Genomic DNA, 19808 nt, shown 5'->3' on the forward strand with positions numbered 1-19808 from the left:
GGAAGGGAGGAATAAAGGAAGGAAGAAAAAAAGAAAGAGAGAGAGAAAGAAAAAGCGAGTGAAACTGCCAAACTGTCTTCCAAAGTGGCTGCGCCATTTTACATTACCACCAGCAAAGCATGGTTGTTCCCGATTCCCTATGTTCTCTCCAAAATTTGTTATTGTCTGTATTTTAAAATATTAAAACAAACAAAAAGATATTTAAGTTTCAGTTAGGAGGCTAGAGATTTTGATAGGTAAAACAACCCTCTCAAAACAAAACAAAAAAACAACTCACTGCGGTCCTCCAGGCGGCAGAGGGCGCGCCAAGCCAGGGCCTCTCTTTCGAGCTTCACAGCGCCTTCTCAGCAAAATCCAGTTGCTGGGAGACGGAGACGCCTCTTTCGGTCGTTCCTCCCCGCTATCTCAAGGTGTCTTGACCACAAGAGTGAGTGAGATCTAAGGTACCACTATCGTCCAGGGGCAGTTTCACGAGGCCTCTTTCTGGGGGCGTCTTCTTTCTAGTTCCCAAAGTGCTGGCTGTTGCAGGCCCAGCGTCCTGGCCCAGATCCAGTTCTCTAGCCAGCTATGTCTAGGAAAGGGAAAAAGGCCAAGACGCCCCTGTCGGAAGAGGAGCAGATGCTTCTGTATCAGCAGAAGTTGCTGGCAGAGGAGGAGATGGCCAAGAAGAAGGAGAGGCTCCTGAGCCAGTTCTTGAAGGTGATGGCTTTGTGTATTATTCCCTGCCCAAACCCACCTAACTCCCCAGGTTGACCCTGTTGTCTTAACCCTATCATTGTGGCAGCCTCATTTTCATGCTTGCCTCCTGGAATCTTTTTTTTTTTTACATTTAAAAAAATTAATTAATTTTTTAAAATTATTTTTCAACTACAGTATTCTTTAATGCCTCCTGAAACCTTGAAACCAAAATATACTTAGATTTCAGCAGCAGTGTTTGAGAGGAGAGGTAGTTCCCTGTGAAGCATGCAGGAGGGGTAGTGGCATAGAACTAGGCCATCTCAACTTAGCCCCAGAACTGGAAGAGTAGGTGCTATCAGCTGTCCAAGCATTTTGAAATTCTGATAGCCTCCCTGCAGATGGGTCATTACAAACAGCATCCTGCTGTGACGCCTCCGCCCTAAAGGAAATTGACCTTTCCATTCCTTAAAATGCTATCTGGCAGTTCCTGTTTTGCTTGAGACCCTCCCATAGCAAGAACAGGAGCTCCCTGAGTGTTAGCCATCAGAGATTTGGTCCCTCAGAAAAGACAAAGGCTAAAGGTGTTAGCTGGCAAACTAAGTGTGACCTTGGACTGTGCTGGGGCTTTTGGCTCTGACCCCCTGCAGGGGTATCTACTCCTTCACACAGGACAAGCTGGCCAAGGAGGAGCACAACAGCGCTCTGAACCTTAATAAGATCAATACACAGTGGAGAACCGTTCTTCGAGAAGTTAAGACCAGAGAGCTTCTTAAGGACATTGAGATCCTCAGCCAAACATTTGAGCGAGTGGTGGACTGCAAGGACAATGTCATCAAGGTGGGTGTTCATCCCAGGGAAACACTCAAGTGTGACTGCCTTGATCTCTTCTCTTAATAGAACGGGCCTAGAAACCTACTCCATCTTAAAGCAGCAGGCTGTGATGAAGCCAGGCTATTTCGAATAATAGTTTTCCCTGAAGTGAAAAATAGAATACTGGGTAGTCATCTCTCTCTCTCAACTTAGAGGAGCCATTCTTTTTAGTCATCTACTGCCCCAACCAACACTGTATGTTATCAGAGTTATGAGGCATAGTAGACACAGTCCTACATCTTCATTTCAGTGTGAGACTACTCGCTTTCAGAGGGAGAAAACGGCTTGCTCAAGGTCACACAGCTAGTAGTCAGTGAGAGAGCTGGGACTAGTGCATGGGTTTCTTGACTCCAGTCCAGTGCGGTATCCAACCACATTCTGTTGGGCCTCTTTGATTGCACTTCAGTGGCCCTGGATGAGGCTGAGAAGATCTCCGTGGGTAAGAGCAGTTCTGGATCTCTAAACAACTCAGTCAGCCATCCTTATGCTCTCGGGAGGTTCTTGTGTCCATACCCCCTTTTGTGCTAAGGAATTTTGCTGCATCCCTTCTTTCATTCTACTTTTAACCTGTTTATTGACTCCTTGTCCTCAGGCTTTTCTACCTTAAAACAAAGCAAAAAACTCCACAGTAACATCAGAATATACACTGTTAACTTGGCATTCCCCTTCTAGAAAACACATCTCTTTTCTTCACAGCCTAGCCCCCGGGGGAAAAAATTCAGTAGACCTTGGACAACTTCAAGTGATACATATTAAAAATTCCAAATCTACAAAACAATTATACCTTAGAATTCCTCAGCCCACCAGTTATACTGAATGGTTTTTTTAAGTGACATCTTCAGATCGTGACTGGGAATTACCAACCACCTCCTGAGGAGAGAACCAGTGGTGTTCATTTGGGGATGCCCAGCCGCGGCCAGGCTCGCCCTTGAACAAATTAGCTTCTTCATACACAGCAGTTTTGCAGCTAATGATTAGAGTCCCTCCCATAGGTAAATCACATATTGCTAATAGTAAGCACATTGGGGTCATTCCTGAGTAACTGAAACTACACACTAAATGTGCAAATGTTAGTCACCTGCTACCTCCACTTCTTCACTTCCCGTTGACCTTGAATCCCGCAACATCTGATTTCTACCCTTCTCCAGGAAACTGCTTTTGTAAGACCACCAGGCCCAAATCAAAGAGACTTTTCATCGCTTAGTCTTCACCTAACCTAATTTCTCTATAACACTGACACTCTTGATCATGCTTTCCTTTTTGAAACTTCCCTTTGGTTTCCATGACACCCTTCTTTCCTGGCTTTTCTCCTGCCTCTGGGATATATCCATCCAGTCCCCTTCGTGAGTTCACCTTCCTCTCTCCATCCTCTGAATTTTAGCATTTCCCAGAGTCTGACCTTCTTACCCTTGAAGCAGATGTCTAGAGTCTAGACCATCTTACTCATTACCCTGGCTTTAAATACCACTTATGGATTATGACTCCCAGGTCTGTAACACCAGCTTGGATTTGTCTCTTGAGTTTCAAATCCTGACATTCAAGATTCCTGGATATCCGTTCCTGGCTGCTGTACTTTCCTCACAAGTGCACTCATGGGCTTCCCCTTCCCCAGCCAGCCCCATTCCCCATACTCCACTATCTGGTCTTCCTTATACTCTCTGTTCAGGTGGCTGCTGCTATCACCAAATCACCAACCCAGAATGCTGGCAGTTGTCCTGGATTTTGCCTCCATTCCTAAATTCTGTTACTAAGTCTCCTATAAATCTTCCGCTGAAGTATTTTTCAAAGCCATACTCCGATCTCTGTCCCCACTGTCCTGCTGTCATTAAGGCCTGAGCATCACCTCTCGTATGAACCACTGCAGTCTTCCAGCCTTTACTCCCAGCAGCCTCCACATAGATGACTGTCTACACAACTACCAGATTATCTTTCTTATTTTTTAGATCACATAATTTTTTTAATTTCATTTATTTTTTAATCTTCCCTGAGGATGTGTTTATTGGTCTGAGAGAGAGAGGAAGTGGGGAGAGAGACACTGATGTGAGAGAGAACCATCAGTCGATTGCCTCCCACATGCACCCCAACCAGGGATTGAACCCGCAACCCAGGCATGTGTCCTGACTGGGAATTGAACTGGCGACCTTTTGCTTTGCAGCCTGAGCTCAATCCACTGAGCTACACCAGCCAGGGCTCCATTTATCTATTGATGAACACTTAGGTTGCTTCCATATCTTTGCTACTGTCAACAATGCTGCAGTGAACATATGGATGTATATCCCTTTTCAATGTAGTGTTTTTGGCTTCTTCAGATAAATACCCAGCAGTGGAATTGCTGGGTCTTTGTCTCTTGTCATATGGCCTTTGTCTTAAAGTCTATTTTGTCAGGTTTAAGTATTGCTACCTCAGCTTTTGTTTGTTTGTTTGTTTCCATTTTTATAAAAAATTTTTTCCATCCCTTTACTTCAGTCTGTGTGTGTCTTTAGATCTGAAGTGAGTGTCTTGTAGACAGAATATGTAAGGGTCTTGTTTTATTATCCTTTTAGCCTCCATGTGTCTTTTGATGGAGAATTTAATCCATTTAGATTTAAAGTAATTACTGATAGGTATGTTTATTGCCATTTTATTATTTATATATTTTTTATCTTTGTTCTTTTTCCTCTTCAAGAGCTTTTAACATTTCTTGTAACACTGGTCTGGTGGTGATGAACTCTTTTAGGTTTTTCTTGTCTGGAAGGCTCTTATCTGTCCTTCAATTCTAAATGATAGCTTTGCTGGGTAGAAGAATCTTGGTTGTAGGTCCTTGCTTTTCAACAGTTTGAACATTTTGTTCCAATCCCTTCTGTCCTATAAAGTGTCTGTTGCGAAATCAACTGACAATTTTATGGGAACTCCCTTTTAGGTAACTAACTGATTTTCTCTTGTTGCTTTTAAGATTCTCTCTTTGTCTTTAACCTTTAGCATTTTAATTATGATATGACTTGGTGTGGACCTCTTTGGGTTCATCTTGTTTGGGACTCTCTGCACTTCCTGGATTTGTATGTCTATTTCCTTCACCAGGTTAGGGAAGTTTTCTGTCATTATTTCTTCACATAGGTTTTCAATTTCTTACTCTTTCTTCTCCTTCTGACACCCCCATGATACAAATATTGGTATGCTTAAAGTTGCCATAGAAGCTCCTTATACTATCCTCATTTTTTGGATTCCTTTTTCTTTTTGCTATTCTGATCAGATATTTTATGCTTCCTTATCTTCCAAATCTCTGATTTGATTCTCTGCTTTACCTACTCTACTGTTGATTCCCTGTAAATTAATATTCACTTTGGTTGGTGTATCCTTCATTTCTGACTGGTTCTTTTTCCTACTTTCTATGTCTGTTTTTATGTTTCCTATGTCTTTGTTGATGTTTTCACTAAGTTCATCTATTCTTCTCCTAAGTTCATTGAGTATCTTTAGAACCAATATAATCTAGTAGATTGCTTATCTCTGTTTTATTCTTTTTATGGACTTTTGTTCTGTTCTCTAATTTGGGCCATGTTTCTTTGTCTCCTCATTTTGGCTGCCTCCCTGTGTTTGTTCTCTATTTAGGTGGAGCTGCTATGTGTCCTGGTCTTGGTAGAGTGACTTTATGCAGTAGGTTTTCTGTAGGGTCCAGTGGCACAGCCTCCCTGAACACCCAAGCTGGGTTCTCCAGGTATGCCCCCTGTGTGGGCTGTGTACATCCTCCTGTTATAGTTGAACCTTGATTGCTGTTGGCCCCTCAGTCAGAGGGATTTACCCCCAGGCTGATCAGCTGTGAGGACTAGTTGCAACCACTGTGGAGGTTCAGCTGTGCAGAGGTTGACCCCACTGGGCATGGCTTATTTCAGTGAGCTCTGGTGCTGCCTGCTGAATATGCCCCTTGAGTGTATCCCTTGTAGAGGAGGTTGGGTGGTACTTTGACCTGCTCTGAAGCTGTCCACTGGTTGCACTGGCTCTGTAGCCTCCTGGGAGGTGCAGGTCAAGGTCACCGCCACCTGTACCCTGCCTAAGGCCACCCTGCATGAGCTACAAAGTAATCTGCAGGTGGCTGCTATTTATGCTGGGCTTGGAGGTGCCCAGGAGCGGCCAAACTGTGAACCAAGGTCAACTGCTGCTAGGGCCAGGCCTGTAGCTACTTAGCGAGAGGTATGCAGCATGCAGCTTGCTAGAGAGATTTTAGGAAAGTCCAAGACAGGTCATTTGTATGGAAAAGCCAATGGAAATGGTTTGGGTTGGGTGGGGCAGGGCCTCGGGGAACCAGCAGGGAAGAAACAAACAGTGTTAGCCAGGTTGATGGAGACTCAGATATGGTGCCCACGCTCTGAGGGGAAAGGGCCCAAAAAATTAACAATGGCCGCTGACAGCACTTCTGTCTGGGAGAAAGCTGCCCCTCCAACTCTTGCCCCAATGCCAGACAACTCAGTACTTGCCAGACAACTCAGTCCCACCCCTTGTTCCCATAAGTTCCTAATACCTTTTGATCTGAGTGTTGGAGTTCAGAACAAGTGAGTCCAAGTAAGTCTGTGGGCTGGCCCTTTAACAGGAACGTCTGAGACTCCAGGAGCCCTCCATGTCACTCAGCCACAATCCCCACTGGTTTTGTGGGGATTTTCTGGTTTTCATAGCCAGAAATTATGGGGACTTCTCTTCCTGGCACTGGAACCTTGGGCTGGGGAACCTAGTGTGGGGTTGGGACCCCTTACTCCTCAGGGGGGACCTCTATATCCGATCCCTCAATAAGTGGGTATGAGACCAGCCTATTCAGTGTCTTTGCTTCTCCCACTAGTCTCTGTGTGGCTTCCTCTTTATATCTTTATTAGTTGTAGGACTTCTGTTCAACTAAATTTCAGTCTGTTTTTTTTTTTTTAAAGATTTTATTTTTAGAGGGGAAGGGAGGGAGAAAGAGAGGGAGAGAAACATCAGTGTGTGGTTGCCTCTTGCGTGCCCCCTACTGGGGACCTGGCCTGCAACCCAGGCATGTGCCCTGACTGGGAATTGAACAGCGACCCCTTGCTTCGCAGGCCCACACTCAATCTACTGAGCACACCAGCCAGGGCAAATTTCAGGCAGTTCTTAATGATGGTTGTTCTGTAGTTTAGTTGTAGTTTTGATATGGTTGTGGGAGGATTCAGGTACCACTTTCACCTATGCTGCCATCTTGCCCTGAACCTCCAGATTATCTTTCTGCAACAAAAATCTGATCTTCTTATTCCACTGCTTAAATCTCCTTAGTGGCTCCCCTCTTCTACAGGAAAAAAAAAAAAAAACTCCACAGAAAGAATATCAAAGCCCTTCATGATCTTTCCTCCACTCGCACCTTGCATACAGCCAGCCTTGTTTCCTACCTATGCCTTTGCACATGATTTCCTCTGTTTAGAACTGTCTTTGTCCCACTTCCCCAGTCTCCCTGGCAAACTCTCACTCCTCCTTAAAGAGTGATACAAATGACACATTTTCTATGAAGCCTACCCTAGTGCTCTTAGTTAGATGTAGGCCCTCAGTCCTTTACATCCCCTTGTTACTGGTAAATCATTAACCTCAAAGCAATTTCCATGTTAAACTATAATGCTCTGTTTATATAACTTTTCCTACTGCAAGACTGCAAACTCCCTTGAGGGCAGTGAGCATGCCTTTTCATCTGAATCCTTAGCCTTCAGCACAGTGCTGGTACAATAGCAGGTTTGGCAAACATCTGTCGAATGAGTGAATAGTCATTCATTGTAGAACCTATTTCATAAAATCCCTTTTCATGTAAACATATAAGGTAAGGGCTGGTTTGTGTAGAGACTGTGGTAGTTCAGAGTGAGTGAGTCTGGATCCTATGGGATAGTAGTTCAGAACTACCCTGTGGTAGTTCAGAGTGAGTCTGGATCCTATGGGAACTCAGTAAATGATGTTTCATTTTATTTTACCTTTTTGAACAGGTAATAACATTCCCTTTTCCAAAATTCAAAATATAAAAAGTTATATAGTGAAGTTACACCCTGGCTGGTGTGGCTCAATGGATTGAGTGCCAGCCTACAAACCAAAAGGTCATAGATTTGACTCCCAGTCAGGGCACGTGCCTGGGTTGCAGGCCAGGACCCCAGTAGGGGGCCACATGCCAGGCAACCACACACTGATGTTTCTCTCCCTCTCTTTCTCCCTTCCTTTCCCTCTCTCTAAAAATAAATACATAAAATATTTTGCCCTGGCTGGTGTGGCTCAGTGGATTGAGAGCTGACCTGTGAACTGGAAGGCTGCTGGTTTGAGTCCCAGTCAGGGCACATGCCTGGGTTGTGGGCCAGGTCCCCAGTTGGGGGTGTACAAGAGGCAACCAATTGATATATCTCACACATTGATGTTTCTCTCTTCTTCTTTCTCCCTTCCCTCTCTCTAAAAATAAGTAAATGAAATCTTTAAAAAAATGTCCCTTCCCACCAGTGCCTTCCAGCCACCCAATGCCCCTCTCAATAATTTTAGTTTCACGAGCAAACCTTTTTTTACACAAATGGTAGAATTACATACTGTTCTGCCCCTTGCCTTTTCCATTTAACAATATGTCCCGGGGACATATCTTATCCCACAGTAGCTCATAAACAGCTTCTCATTTTGTTTTTACAACTGCACAGTATTCTCTATTGTATTTTAACATGCCACTTCGTCCCTCCTCTATCCTGGTCACTGGATCTAGAATCTTGGAGGTGCTGTGTTCTTCCATCAGGAGGCACATAAATGTCTAATTATCTCTCTTTTTCTAATGGTAATTCCTCTTTAATGCATTGGCTTGAATACATCTATAATATAGAGATATTTCCCATCATTTACCCAAAGGTATAGTTTATATAAGGAAGGCAGGACCAGTGCTGGATTCCTTCTCTTCCCTGACAAGATACCTTCTCTTCCCTGACAAAAATCAACTTGTTTATTTTTGCCTCAGATCTCAAAACAGCCATTTCTCCAAGAATCCCTAGTTCCCTTTAGTTTTAGCCCCATCATTGTAAATGTTTGTTCCCCTAGGACACTGGCTGGCTAGATAGGGTTCTCTGATGTCACTTTGACTTTACATTCAAGAGTGAGAGAACCATCTGGCTGGTGTAGCTCAGTGGATTGAGCGTGGGCCTGCGAACCAAACAATCACAGTTCGATCCCTAGTTAGGGCGCATGCCTGGCTTGCAGGCCAACAGGGGACTCACGAGAGGCAACCATACGTTGAAAAAAAAAAAAAGAACCAGCAGTGTTAGCGCCGAAGAACCTGCATTAGGAACTAGGGGGAAATGCCATTGGTCACCCAGCTGAATACACTTTATTTTCTCCCACAGAAGCCATCTAGCCAAAACGGTGACTCTCTGTTTCCTCCCCAGTCCCTAGCTAAGGACCTGTGGGAGGCCGAGGAGCAGTACGCCCACGCCCTGCGCGGCCACCTGCACAACATCGACCAGCTGCTGGCCCTGCAGAGATACCGACTCAGCGTCTTAGAGGAAAATTACAACGTGGAACTGGAGACCCTGACCAAGGAGTTTGAAACCGAAAGGTGTGGGGTCTTCGGTCCAGGGGAGCATACAGAGCCCATGTCAAGGAGCTGCCTGTAGGCAGGTGGCCTGTGCCCTGGGGCACCCCACCTTGACGATGACGTCACCCGCAGCAGAAAAGATCCCGACTTCCTTCTGCACTAACTTGGGTTTTAGCGTGTGGCCCCAGCCTTTCTTTGCCAGCGCCAGGTCCCTATTCGTAACGTCCTTACCCTCCTCTTTCAACAACCCAAACCTACACAACTGGCAGTGTAACCTTTTGTACTTTCTGATTTTTATATCACATGAATATATTAACCTATTCGAAAATCAAACTAAAATAATCTTATTCATTCTTTTTGGCCCTAGAAAGAATAAAGTCCTCCCTCCCTCCCCCCTTCTGTCCGTTCTCCTTCAGTACCTAAGAGCTGGTACCACTCACACAGTTCTGTTACGTACTGCTTTGAGTTCCGAGCAGGGACGGTGTCTTGTCTCCCACAGGAAGACAATTATTGACCAACATGAAAAAGAGATTCACTACCTACAAGATGTCTTTATGGCCATGGAACAGAACTACATAGATTCCGAGTATGAAAGCAAGCTGGAGTTCCAGAGCATGTGGGATGATCTCAAAAACAAGGTACAGAGGGAAAGTAATGGGCAAGAGCTGGGAGAGAAGTGAGAGAAAAATGCTCAAGGCTAGTAGAGCTGGAAGAGATCCCTTTAACCAACACAATCAGTAAAACGCCCATCGCCACTGTAGGCACCCCTTCTGCCTTCTGTACTTCTGTGGAAATTGGTCAGGAGGGAGGATCATTTCTGAAATATCAAGGCAATGCATTTTAGAGCTAAAAAGCAACAAGGAGATCATCTGACCTCACTCCTGTGATTTGTAGATGAAGAAACTAAGGCCCCCAAAAGTAAAATGACCTGCCAAAGTCCTACTGCTGGTTTGTGGCACAGCCAGAAAGAGAACCTCGTCTCTGGTCCCTTGGCCCAAAATGCTTCCCACCGTCTAGAGGTTGCAAACTTTAGCTAGCCTGTAGACCTGGGTTTGGGTATGGGGCTCTTTGTTTAAGTCTGCCCTGTAGTGTTTTGCAACAAATTATAATAGAGTCCCTACATTTAAAATCCAAATTTTCAGCTTTCCTTGAAAAACATAAAGATCTGGTAACACTGGGCCAATATTTCCAAACGGAAACATTCCTGCAGAGCTGAGCAGCCGTGCCCCCGCCCCGCCCATCAAAGAGCACTTCCTCTCCGGTTGGCCACAGGCCCCATCTAGCCCACAGCACTTATGTGTATCACCTGCCCGGGCTCTGTAGGCATTTTCACTGGCGACCCCTGCACTATACCATGCTATACGCAGTGTGAAAGTGTGAGGTTGCTGGTGGAAGTGAAATAGCACCAACAGGGTAAATCCACGCATTGGCTATTTTGGGGCCACTTCCTAGAATTTAGAAGAGAAGCACTTTCTAAGACTGCAGCTAGAGAATGTAGTAGAAGATCTGTGGAAAAGGTTCCAGAGTGCACTCAAGAATTACACTGACGCCACAGAGGATCAAAAGATTGCCTTCGAGGCCCTGAAGGTGAAGGATGAGAAGAGCTCCAAAGAGATTGAAGCCCAGATGAAAAAAATACAGAAACTCCAGGTTAGTCACTGCCTCCCCTGCTCCATGGTCCACTGTTCATCTTCCCCCAGTCTCCCCTGGGCCTCATCACTGGGGGGGGGGGGGGGGAATGATGTGCTTCGATTTCAGTCCTCAGTCCTTTAATCTGTCTCACTGGAGACCTTCAGCTAGTCAAGTACTTCCTCTAATCTACTCTGTTCTTCTAGGATTCTGTAATTGTTTTAAAAGGCAAGATCATGGCATATAGCCGTGACAGTGATGAACAGAACCAGTGCGTTCGTGATGACAAGGAGTTGGTCCTTGTACAACTGCGAAAACTTAAGGCCCAAAGGACCCGGGGCCGGGCAATAGCACAGGAGAACTTAGTCAACCTCACTTTGGAGAGTAATGCCACCCTCAAAGCCCTGCGGAAGATTGTCAGCAAGGTAACGAAGGGGAGAAGGCTGTCCAAACAAAACCGCGGAACCCGCTCCCTGCGAAGCGAAAGGGTTTGAGAGTGGTGGGGGAGACTCCCTCCTGCTTCCCGCCTGAGTGGACACCTGGAATATCTTTTTTATTTTCATATTCCCTCCTCTCTCACGTTAATGAATAAATAATGAATTTCATAGGAATATAAAATACTTGGGGAAAAAAGGAACATAAAATACTTGGGATAGTGCTTGGCACATGGTCGACAGACATTTTCCTCTCCCACTTGGGGGAGCAGCTTGTTCAAGCAGGGAACCGACTCCACTACTCCCCCTCCCATCACTTTCCTAATAAAATGTGTCTTCCTGCTTTTAATAGGGTGAAAAGATCCTTAAACTTGCTGAAATATGTAGGAAATTTGAAACAGAAGAAGAAAAAGTGCTGCCTTTTTATTCATCAACACTGACTCCTGAGGAGCAGAAGGAGGTAGAGGAGACTGGCCCAGAGGAGCTCACCGAGGAGCTGGCGAAGGTGACGTGCCCCGGGCTCGGGGGCCTTGGCTCCGGGTTGGGGATGATTAACGGGCCCGCCGTCACCTTCTCCCTTCACCCTTTCACCCTTAAATCAATTCCCAGGTGATAGCAGACTATAGCGGGCTGGAGAACTTCTGGAAAAGGTACAACAAGGTGAAACTGGAGCAACTGAGCCTCCAGCACAGACACGCCCAACTGTCAGACATCAATGGGAAGCTGCGGGAAATGCTCAAGCAGTACTTGGATGGCATCTCAGTGAGTGACGAGGTGCTGAGCCAACTCAACCCACTCTTCATCGTCAACCACCGAAGCAACTTGCCACAGCCCTTGTCCACACCAACAAGCCAGCCGGGTGAGAAAAAACACGCAACCATTTACAACATCATTGAAGCAGCCCACGTGGTCTCCCACATCTTGTGATACAAGGAGAAAAATCTCTTTTCAATCTCCAGAAAATTTTTTGAGATACCTGAGAACTTTGCTATTAAAAATTCCCACAGCCCTGGCTGATGTGGCTCAGTTGGTGTGGACTGAAGGGTCACGGGTTTGATTGCCAGTCACATACCCAGGCTGCAGGGTCAATTCTTGGGCGGGGCACATATGAGGGACAACCACAACCGGGTCCATGTCTCTGTCTCTCCCTCCTCCTCCCTCTCTCTCTAAAAGCAAGGGAAAAAGTCTCCTCAGGTGAGGATTTAAAATAATTCCCAGGAGTCCACGAGCTCCTTATATCTTTTCTGTACTGGACAGAGTAGTCTACTTCGAGGGCCCCAGGACTATGGTGGCCACAGGGAGTGGAGCGAATGCTTACGCCTCAAGGAAGCATTGCTCCTGGAGTCAGGGCACCATGGGGCCCAAAGCCCCTAACCTTGGGACCTAGAGACCCTATGGGAAGATTCTAGAACAGCCCCTGCGGTCAGTTAGGACAGGAAGAGGAAGCCGTGGGAAGAGGTGATCCAACATCTCCAACTGCCCACATGCAAAACAAAGTCCAACTCAGAATGCCTTTTCCTTAGCCCCTGCACCTCAGTCCCACTTACAAAAGTAGCCTCAGAAAGTACCAGGTGAAGAATGCAAAGATGTTTTTTAAATTAGTATTTATTATTTCTTTTTGCTCTTGTTTCGTTTCTCTTCCTTGAGCTTCTTTTTGGAGACTTTAGGTCTGTTGGCCTTTTTGTATAGGTGATACCCAATGAGGCTCAGGAGGGCAGGCACCATGGCCATGCCCACCAGAGGCAAAATGCCCTTCACCAGCTTTTGCCAGTAGTTGGCTCGGATCAGTGCAATCAGCTCCACGTCAAACTGCAGCACTGCATCCGCTGGAGGCAGAGAGGGGGTGAGGGTTAGAATCTCCGTGCAGTTTATCCAGGACTCTAAGTCTGGGTGAGAACAGAGAAGGCAGGCCCCGCCAGAGCAACAGCTGTGAAGCTGCAAGACCTGAATGTGGGGCTGAGGTCCCTGAGACAAAGGCAGAGACGGGTTCTGAGCAGAGCCTAGTGATAGTCGTGTTTACCCCAAGTACGCACATGTGGCTTGGTTTCCACGACAGGTCTTTGACAGCCCAGGAAAACTTTCTCTGGATCTGGAATGTACATCCTGTTCTCCACTTATAAGTGAGCGAGACCTCCATACTAACTATCCTCCATTTCCAAACAGCCATATGGATACAATCTTTGCAGGGCGAAATTCATTGGATTTAAACTAGACTTTTAAGAATTCCACCAACCAATGGTCATATTCAATGTGATTATTAGAAAAGATAGGTGTTTTAGCATAAAAGTTGGAGAGGAAGAAGGATGTTTCTTAAGAAATAAGAAATAAGAAATAAGAGGGAATGAGTAAGGGGCGGGGAGAGAAACGCAGACAGGAGCAGCACTGGAAAGCGGAAGGTGACAGAGCTCTGGGGAAGGGCTTGTTTCTCCTTAGTCCCCCGTCCTCTTCCCAGGCCTCCCTCCGAGCTGGAACGAGAATAAGAACTTTGACCCCAGTCCTCTGAAGCACAACACATTTTAGCTAACAGCATCAAAAGTGAGAAATACACATCTTGGGAAACCTGTCCAGTCTCAAGCCTTCAAGAGGAGATGTCAGCAGTGGCCTGTGAGGGCTTTTAAAGTCCTGGGGTGAGCCTGGCTCTCAGAAGTTGTTTTCAATTTTGTTTTGAATTTCTTGACTGTGATCATTTTTACTACCTCTTCCTGGTGAAAAGGAAGGGTGGAGATGTGAGAAGGGTGAGAAGCCGTGCCAACTGCACAAATGACAGGGTTCCGAATTAGAGGAAAAGGGCAGGAAAGAGTTCCCCGGTTCTGGGAAGGGTGGCAAAGGCAGCAGACCCCTGCGGCATAATGCGGTGTCTCTGCCCTAAAAAGCTGCTGGCTGCCAGAGCACACGCCAGGTGACCTTAACACGTTCTCTAGTCCCTCTGATGACCTAAGCAGGAAAAAAGTGGCCATGCAGAAGGAGACCCCAGCCACTCCTGCCCCTTTTAGCAAGCTGAGTTCAGACCTTCTCAAGCTCCAGACAAATGGTGTAGCTCTCAGGGACTAGGTATTTTGATGGTCCGAGAGACAGGTCTAGTCAGGTTACCTGGAATAGACGGTGGAAATCCCCGTTTTCCATAGGCCAAGTGAGAAGGAATGATTGCCCTTCGCTTCTCTCTAAGGGAAAGAATTAAGTCACAGCCAGAGGTGGGACCAGGTGGGCCAGCAGCCTCAGTCTACCTGAAGCTCCTCCAGCAAAACCCTCTGGGTACCCAAAAGGTGAATTTTCCCACCTAGCATCAAACAGGTTGACCAGCTAAGGTGTCCACCCTCCCCCGTCCACCCCCCAACACACACATGCCTCATCTCCTCCAACAAAACCCACGGCCAGAGAGGCACAGAGGCTTTGGACGTCCTCAGGGGTCCCCATGACCAATGCAAGATCAGAGCCCTTTATCCCATGGTCCCCTGTCTCCTCTGGGAGCAAGGATAGAAGAGAAAGACTCTGTCCATGCAAAGGGAGTGACCAAGCCCATCTCTGCCCGGATACTCACCCCACACACATGTCTAGAAGGCTCTGCTCCAGACCTTGAGGAAGAAGACATAGCTGAACAGGGAGCGACCTACATTCCCCAAATCCCAGGAGAGGAGAGCAAAGGCTCCCCTTTGACCCTTAGTTGACTCCCCACTTCTCAAATCTCTGGCTTCCAGTAGGGTATGTAGCAAGATGAGTGTTAGAAATGAGCTTTGACAGAATAAAAACAAAGACGCTGAAATAGAGAACAAGTGGGCAGCGACCAGAGGGGAGAGGGAAGGGAACTTAAGGGGAAAAAGGGGGAGGGATTTTGAGGAACAAGTATGAAAGACACAGAGATGAGGACTGGGGGGGGGGGGGGGGGGAATGGGGGGGAGGGGGGGAGACCGGGCGGGGGGGGGGGGGAAGAGAAAAAAAATGTACTTGAAAAGTAACTAAATAAAAATAATAATAATAAAAAATAAAAATAAAAAAAATTAAAAAAAATTTAAAAAAAAAAGAAATGAGCTTTGAGCCCTGACTGGTGTCGCTCAGTTGGTTGGGTGTCATTCACAAAGTGAAAGATTGCTGGTTCAGTTCCTGGCCAGGGCACAGGCCTCGGTTGCGGATTCCATCCAGATCAGGGCTTGTATGAGATCTGGGCAACTGATCTGTGTTACTCTCTTACATCGGTGTTGCTTTCCTTCTCCCTCCCTCCCCCTCTTTCTAAAAATAAATAAAATCTTAAAAATAAGAAGTGGGGTTTGAACCTCAGGAGGTGGCTGGTAGAAATGGGCGTCGTACTCATCCAAGAGGGCATTTCTAAGGTGGCTTAGGAATTAAAGGGGTTAAGAGAACACTTCTGTTGGGAAAAGGAGGAGTGGGAGGCACAGGTCACATACCTGGAATCACCTGCTTTTGGCCAAGTTCTATTACCAGAGGGTCTCTGGTCAGGGAAGTGTCAATAACTCGTCCATCTACCAAGCTGCCCTGGGAGGAGAGAGCATCCGGGCTGCACACCGAGTACCTCTCCCTCCCAGCAGACACACTACACAGCGTGGGCAGCTGGGCCGGGCAACCCCTCAGCAGCTGCCGAGCACTCCCCTCGGGGCAGAAGGGAACAGGAAGCCCCTAAGGTCTGGCACTTCTCAGAGATCTCACCGCCCTCCACTTCTCAGTGCCCAGGAGGAGCTGGCAGAAAAGCAGGGAGGGAAAATGGGCAGGCAAGAGCAATGTCCCTCCCCACGCCACGTGCTCGAAGACCCCAGAGCCCAGTAACTCCCCGAACTGCTTGCCACGTGTCCAAGCCAAAGCTGACGTGTTTTATCAGGGCGCCGCCCCCTCCCAGGCTCCGCCTTTGCGCCCCAAACCCCTCACCGTGTAGTGTATATGAAGCGTGTCTCCAAAGGCAGCGGGCTCCGCACACGGCTCGGGGGGCTCCACCTGTGATCGGACTACAGGAATGACGGAGGATCCGCCAACGCTTCCATTCTTGCCCCTAGACCCAGCACCCTCCAGCTCAGTCCCCGTACTTCTCCGGGCTTGCAGGTTCTTTTAGACCTGTATCTGCGTACAAGGCCCTCCCCTCCCTCCACAGCTCAGGACAATCTCCTCACCAGGGTCTCCACTTGGAGGGTTCGGACAGGACTTTCGGTTTCGAACCCCGTCTCAGTCTGGCATGCCGCCCCACTGAGCAGCAGCAGCAGACAGAGCGGGAGTGGTGACGCGCACAGGGTCATTACTGGACACGGGGTAGTGCACGGGGCACCAGGACCGGCTGCTACGGTGGCGGTGGCGGTGGCTAGGACAGCGCCCAGGCCAGACTGGACTGGACGGGGCGGTTCGCAACGCACCAGCTCCTCCTCCTCCTACAGCCCTCGCTCCACCTTGTCCCCACCTCCTGGAGGGAGGAGGCCCCAGGGAGCCCTCCCTACCCTCTAAGATCGGCAGGTCTCGGATTCTGACCTGTCTGTTTTTTAGCCGTTCAGTCCCACAGAGAAGGGCTGGGTCACATAATAGCACTGTTTTAGAATTACTACTATGTGGCAGGCACTTGTCTGTAATCCTCAAAAACCACGCTGAAAGGTGGGCATCATTGTTTCCATTCTGCAGGTGAGAAACTAGGTGCTCAGGTTAAGTAACCTGCCCAAGCTCATCTAGCTGGGACCTAGCTGCTAGGTGGTGACAGACAGAATGCAAACCCAGGACTGCTTGAGTCCAGCTTGTCCGCTCTCAGATCTCGCTCACAGGTTTGCCTGTCCTCACAAACACCTAACCTGGCAGTGTTTGGCTGGCCCCTCCCACCCCAGCAGTTGCAAAGGCAAAATCCCTCTCCCACCTCCACCTATTCAGCTTGAATTTTTGCAGGTCATATGTCCAAAAGGAGGCGGGCAGCTATCCCATCCTCCTGTCCTCCAGAAAGCAAGATGAAAAGAGCAAGGGGCTATTACCCTGTAAGGACGAGGTGATCTCTGACCTTTTCCTGACACTCCCATTCCCTTTCTCATCAAAATACTTCTCAAAAGGGCTTCTACCTATAAACCCTTTCATGTTTGTGCAAGAACTTCAGTTTTTAAAAAGGTTTTAAAATTATTTCAGGTGACCCTACCACTCCCCCTTCTGCATGACTTGAACCCTCACTTCCCACTCAGGCACTGGCATCTGGATTCTGCTCCCACAAAAGTCACCAGCAAGCCCTGACTGGCATGGCTCAGTTCGCTGAGCGTTGTCTGGCAGAGTGAAAGGTTGCTGGTTTGATTCCTGGTCAGGGCACGTGCCTAAGTTGCAGGCCTGGTCCCAGGCTAAGATGCCTGTGAGAGGTAACTAATCAATGTTTCTCTCTCACGTCGATGTTTTTCTCCCTCTTTTCTCCCTTTCTACCCCTCTCTCTAAAAATAAATAAATAAAATCTTAAAAAAAAATAACCTTACTGTCAAAAATCACCAGCGAACTCATGGTCAGCAAATTCCTGCGTCATTTCTTAGTCCCCTGTCCTCTTCAGCATCTGTGTGGTACTGGACGGCACTGAGCCCTGCCCGCCTCCTCAGCTGTAGGTACACCTCATGGGAACACCCGGGAGGTACCCATTCCTCTTCCTCCTTCCAGCTCCCGGACCACGGTCTGAACCCCTCCCAGCTACAGAGGCTCTGCTGTCAGCATTCTCTCTGGTTGTTCTCTCATCTTCCACATCCAGTTTCCTTTGTATTCTCCACAGCCTTCTATTCCTATGCTGCTACCCTAATTAAGCCCTCATTATCTCTTTTAGGTTGTTAAAAAAAAAAAAAAAAAAGCCCCTCCTCCCGCCCCAGGAGGGACTTTCTGGGAATAACGGGATGCTCGATGTCTTGAAAGGGGTGTGAGGGGCCTGGGTATATGCACCTGTCGGGACCTAGGGAGCTGTGTGCTTAAGATCTGAGCGTGTCACTGGGTGCAGATTATACCTCAACTTTTCACAGAGGGAAAAATTTCAAAACATATACGCAAACAGTACTACTCTTCCAAGTCTCCCTTAAAGCTGGATAAGGCCCCCGGCCAGGCAGCCCAGTTGGTTACAGCTGTGCCCCAATACGCCAGGGTTGCAGGTTTGAACCCCGGTCAGGGCACATACAAGAATCAAACAATGAATGCATAAAAATAAGTGGAACTACAAACTGATGTTTCCCTCTCACTCTCTCTGTCTCTGAAATCAATTTTTTAAAAAAGCTGGGTAAGGACATGTAACTCATTTCCAGCCAGTTAGACATAAACAGAAGTGCTGGAAATATCGTGCTGGGCTTGTAGGAAGGCTCCTTAAAGGAAGTTAATTTAGCTAGAAAAGCGTGTGTTATGTGCTCCTCCCCTTCCCCCAACCCCCTTCCCTTCCTCTTTTCTGCTACCACCTGGAATGTAGATGGGACTGATTATGATCCAGCAGCCATATTAGGCCATGGGGTGACCGGGGTTTAATAAGGATAGAAGCTATGTACCAGAATGGTGAAGCAAAAAGATAAAAGCCTGAGTCCCCAATAACTGTAGACCTACCGTAAGAGTCCTGGATTGCCTACCACCTTTTAACTGAGGTCAGAATTAACTTCTATCTTGTTATAGAAAGAAAGGTCACAAACTCCTCACGCCCAGCTTCTCCCCACTTTAGCTCATTCTGGATGCCGTTCCATCTGCTCAACGGGTCACATCATCTGCCCACTAAAAGCATGCCCCAGCTCCACATTGCCCAATAAAAGCAAACCAGACTCTCTGACATGCCAATTGAAAGCTTTCATCACCTGGTCCTAATCTGCCTTTCCAAACTTGGCTTTTATTCCACCAGCTGAAAGCTTTTTAAAGATAAGACTCATCTTTCTCATTTCTATATTCTCTGTGCCTACTATAGCGTCCGACACAAAGATGCTTGACAAATGTTTACAAATTGAACCAAAGCCCCTTCCTGCTCATGGACTGTGGCCTGACATCGAATGAACCTGCATCATGTGTGTTCATCTCCATGACCTTGCTCATGCTCTTCCTTCACCTGTCAAGCTCACTCTAGGCAAATGCCAGTATCACTGATTCTCGGAGCTAGAAGTGACTGCACTTGTTTCTGAGCCCCAGGCATACACTCAGGGATGTTATTTTCCCGTGTTGTGTTTATGTATGTCCCGCCCTTCCCCCCCCCCACCCCCCAGCTCCTCTAAAAAGCCAGCTCACTGATGACAAGAACAAGGGTATGGTCATTTCTGGAGTCCCCCACATACTAGCTGAACAACACCCTCCATGTAATAGATTCTAGACAAATGTTTTATTTTAGATAAATACGTGTATACCATGCAATACTAAAAAACTGTTAAACACAAAGACTTAACTACACTAATATGGAAACTCTCCAAGACAAATGTATACATTCTTATGTTTAAAAAAGCAAGAATATCCCTGGCTCAGTTGGTTAGAGCGTCATCCAACAAGCCAGAGTGGCGGGTTTGATCCCTGGTCATGGCGATGCATGTGCAAATAAGTGAAACAACAAATCAATGTTTCTTTGTCTCAAATAAATATATTTATTTTAAAAGCAAGAATAGCCCTGACTGGTCTAGCTCAGTGGGTTGGGTGTTGTCCTGCAAACCAAAAGGTCACTGGTTTAATTCCCATTCTGGGCACATGTCTAGGTTGTTGGCCAAGTCCCCACTTGGGGGTGCGCAAGAGGCAACTGATCCACA

The 19808-nt window shown here is 47.1% G+C and overlaps 2 protein-coding genes across 2 annotated transcripts; one reads left to right on the plus strand and one right to left on the minus strand.

The window, feature by feature from the left end:
- Positions 1-375: 375 nt before the first annotated feature.
- Positions 376-12117, plus strand: CCDC65 (coiled-coil domain containing 65). Its single transcript, XM_037135040.2, has 8 exons — positions 376-699; positions 1348-1515; positions 8910-9079; positions 9558-9696; positions 10511-10708; positions 10894-11112; positions 11474-11626; positions 11731-12117. Exons 1-8 carry the CDS (start codon positions 568-570, stop codon positions 12046-12048), a joined length of 1497 nt encoding a protein of 498 aa, XP_036990935.2. The 5' UTR covers positions 376-567; the 3' UTR covers positions 12049-12117.
- A 600-nt stretch (positions 12118-12717) lies between these two features.
- Positions 12718-16445, minus strand: FKBP11 (FKBP prolyl isomerase 11). The gene is made up of 6 exons (XM_037135870.2): positions 16236-16445; positions 15997-16062; positions 15522-15609; positions 14660-14693; positions 14212-14282; positions 12718-12947 (listed from the first exon to the last, which is right to left on the minus strand). Exons 1-6 carry the CDS (start codon positions 16356-16358, stop codon positions 12730-12732), a joined length of 600 nt encoding a protein of 199 aa, XP_036991765.1. The 5' UTR covers positions 16359-16445; the 3' UTR covers positions 12718-12729.
- Positions 16446-19808: the final 3363 nt, after the last annotated feature.

The sequence above is a fragment of the Artibeus jamaicensis genome, unplaced genomic scaffold, assembly GCF_021234435.1.
Source record: "Artibeus jamaicensis isolate MK-2021 breed Jamaican fruit bat unplaced genomic scaffold, CSHL_Jam_final contig_233, whole genome shotgun sequence".
Lineage (NCBI taxonomy): Eukaryota > Metazoa > Chordata > Mammalia > Chiroptera > Phyllostomidae > Artibeus > Artibeus jamaicensis.